Genomic DNA, 3,696 nt, shown 5'->3' with positions numbered 1-3,696 from the left:
CTTCCTATTTTAGTTCTTGTGTCAAGAACTTAAGGTAACCACTTTCTAATTTATCTTGTATGCTTGTTGATATGATTATAAGCATGTGTTGATATTATAAGTGTTATTATAATATGTTATAGTGTTTTATGTATAAAAAGTGTAGAATAAAAATATTAAATTTATGTTTTGATAAATTTGTTAGTTAAGTAGGCATGAATTATTTTATCTTGAGATTATATTATTGATGTTGAACAAAATTGAGTATTGAATATGGAAATAATTTTTGGATATTGAATTGTGTGAAATTGAACTATTGAAATGCTCATGGAACTCTATCGGGTTGTGATGGAGTATGATTGTGGGAGGTTTGGTTATTTCATACCACATGGTATAGCCGCCACTTAGGGCCCCATGGCTAGCTTTAACATTCTTAGGGCCCTCGGTATCACCCTACCTTTAGCTGGGTCAAAGGTAAGGCCAAGGGACATGACACCTTTATGTATTCCAAGGAAATAGAACCCACGGTCTGATATGAGCTCTGTAACTTTTAGCCAAGTTATATCTCATTATTGGAGAGCTTGTGCAATCTTTTTAAAGAGATGAATCCTATTATGTGTGAATAGCCCATGGGTTCTGTCAAAAGTTACAAAGAGGTTATAAGGATGGTTGATGAAGTTCTGTGCATGCAAGTTACTTTTTGAATTATTATATACTATTTTCTATAAAGATGTTTACACTATGTGTTATTCAAAATTGTACTTTGCCAACTTAACTGTCTTGTAATCACTCCATGTATACTTGTTAAATTGGAATTGTCGTTACTGGGTCAAATTAACTCACCTCGTGGTTATTTAACATTTTTTTCAGGCGTGATTTCATGTGTTAGTCCTAAGGAAAAGTTGTCTGAGGTTTGAGTTTCCCTTTTCTGCTCTGTATAGCCTTTTTTTTTGGTTATATATGCCTTGATTGATGTATATTGCCAAACTTTAGGCCTTTTTGTTATACTTAACATATTTTGAATTTCCCACCGCATTTTGGACTTATGCTATTGGGCGGAGCCCTTTTGGATATATGTGACTTTTATTTTGGTTGCGATAGTTATAGGTGATAGTGGTGATTATTTTGGTGGACTTCAAATGCCCTAACCCATTCATGACTAGTTTTAGTTGTATTTTTGGGATCCTAGAGTTTTATGATGGATTTGATATATATATATATACACACGTAAAAAAAAATCAAGTGTTGATTATCTCTTGTTATGCTAACTATCTTTGCTACTATGCGATTGTGGTTGTTGCTTTGTTATGGATACGAACTGTTAATAATCATAGTAGACTTCTATTGAATTAGTTTTGTTCTTCCTACCATAGTTGACTTTTCAAGTGATTAGCAAGGTCTTTTATATAACTATGTTAGTTTTCAATAATATGATTTATTCTCTCTACCATAGTTATTACTTAACTTTTTTTTGTTAACTCTTTTCTGTTTTATTGATCTTTAAAGAATTAACTATTATTTTGAAAATAAGCAAATGTACAAGTGTTACGGGGGTTGTTACAAACTTGGTATTTAGAGCCTCGCGTTTTGTGATTCTTTAGTTTTATTTTCATTATGGCATATAGTTGCATTGGCAATATACATTAATCATACATGTGCTTCCCTTTTATTATTAGACTTCTTTTTAAGTTTTTTAAGGCTTATTGTGCATCCTTTCGGAGGGGAGAGATGGTAGATACACATAGGATACAGTTGGCTGACAATAATAGCAACCCGGACCAACCTTAAGAGCCCCTAGACAATGAAGCATCCTTAAGGGAGCTAAGGACATTGGTAATCCAGATCAGTTAGCAAGTTCAGAGATATGAGCAACACCTAAATGAAATGAGACAGGATGAGGAGCCTATTCAGGAAAATGGGCATATTAATGCTAATAAATCAAGTGGCCATCGTTTTGAAGAAGGTCACTACACTGTTATAGAGACTGGTGATAGCAATCAGCATGAAGAGAAGAAGGTGCTTCTTATTAGTGATGTATGGAGGAATTTCAATATGTGTGATCCACCAACATTTAATGGCAACTTTAATCCTTCAAGAGTAAGGCTTAGATTGATCACTTGGAAGCTATCTTCACCTGGTTCTTATGTACCTCACATTAAAAGGTGCAAGTAGCTGTTGTATTACTTGTTAGTGCCACTAAGAGGTGGTGGGAGAGTGTTAGACCATCTGATGGCACTTTCTTACATGGGAGGTGTTTAAGGAAATGTTCTTCCAGCACTATTTTCCTTTGGCCCTCCAATCACTCAAGGAGATAGAGTTATATGCTTTTCAGCAAGATGACATGGATGTGGATGCTTTCATTGCTAAATTTCTAGAGTTGATCAAGTATACAACTTATAGACAGTCTGAAAAGAATAGCAGATGGATGGTAGATAGGTTGTTGCAAAAGGCTAGACCGAAGTTTAGACGACAGCTAGTGCCACTCCAGATCACTTCTTTTGATGACATGTGTACTCGACTTTATCTCCTTGATGCTGAGATTAAGGGCTCTGGTTATGGAATTAAGCCAAAGAGGGATTCCCAGAGCCATTTCTCTTCCTTTATGAGGCCTAGTGGTGGAATTGGCAAGAGGAGTGGGTTCAATCCAGGAAGCTCTAGCAAGAAGAGCCGCTTCTAGAAGAGACAGTCACAGAGGCCCCCATTTCCAAAGGGTAATACTAGTAGGAGCCAAGCATCATTTAGAGGTTCTACTACTTCTGTACCCAGTACCGCGTGTTTGTGTTGACTCAAGAGGAGGCCAATGCGTCTCCCAACCTGATTAGAGGTATAATTTCTCTCCAAGGTCAAAATATACATGCATTATTTGACTCTGGTGCTACACATTCTCTTATAGTTTTTGAATGAGCTAAGCGATTAAACTTGCATGTTTATGAATTGCCTTTTGATATGAATGTTTCGACATCTGTTCGATCTTCTGTAAAAACTTCAAATGCATGCTTGGATCTTGTGTTGGAGTTTGAGGGTTGCAAGACAAAAATTGATTTGATTTATTTGCCCTTTAAGGGTCTTGATGTGATTGTGGACATGGATTGGCTAACAGCTAATGGTGCCATGCTTGATTGTGAAGCAAAAACTGTTTCTTTACCTATGTATTGCATGCCTATTGAAGTGCCTAGTGGCTCTCTTTTGTTGTCAGCTGTTCAAGTTGAAAGTTGTATAAAGCAAGGATGTCAGGCCTTTATAATCTTCTTTTCTGTTCAAGTTGAGATAGAAGAATGAATTGATAAAATTGAGATTGTGAATGAGTTTCCTAAGGTATTTCCTAAGGTAGTATCAGGATTACCCCCTGAGCGAGAAGTGGAGTTTTCTATTGGTTTAGCTCCTAGGACAGAGCCTATCTCTAAGGCTCCCTATCGAATGACTTCTGCTGAATTGGCAGAACTAAAGAAGCAGTTTGAAGAATTACTTTAGAAAGGATTCATCAAATCAAGTATGTCGCCATATGGATCATCAGTGCTATTTGTGAAGAAAAAAGATGGGACCTTACGGTTATGTATTGATTACTGGAAATTAAACAAAGTCACCATCAAGAACAAATACCCACTACCAAGAATCAATGATTTGTTAAATTAGCTTATGGGGTCAGTATTGTTCTTTAAGATTGTTTAAGGTCAAGATACCATCAACTAAGAGTTAAAGCAGAAGATGTCCCTAAGA

General features: G+C 36.1%; 1 protein-coding gene across 1 annotated transcript; it reads left to right on the top strand.

The window, feature by feature from the left end:
• The first annotated feature begins 2,925 nt into the window (after window positions 1-2,925).
• Window positions 2,926-3,450, top strand: LOC114712672 (uncharacterized). The gene is made up of 2 exons (XM_028897224.1): window positions 2,926-3,183; window positions 3,295-3,450. The coding sequence occupies exons 1-2, from the start codon at window positions 2,926-2,928 to the stop codon at window positions 3,448-3,450; spliced, it is 414 nt and encodes a 137-aa protein (XP_028753057.1).
• Window positions 3,451-3,696: the final 246 nt, after the last annotated feature.

This window comes from Neltuma alba, unplaced genomic scaffold, assembly GCF_004799145.2.
Source record: "Neltuma alba isolate B1F8T4 unplaced genomic scaffold, ASM479914v2 tig00011390_pilon, whole genome shotgun sequence".
Lineage (NCBI taxonomy): Eukaryota > Viridiplantae > Streptophyta > Magnoliopsida > Fabales > Fabaceae > Neltuma > Neltuma alba.
Note: the sequence above shows the minus strand (reverse complement) of the source record. Positions and strands in the feature narration are given on the sequence as shown.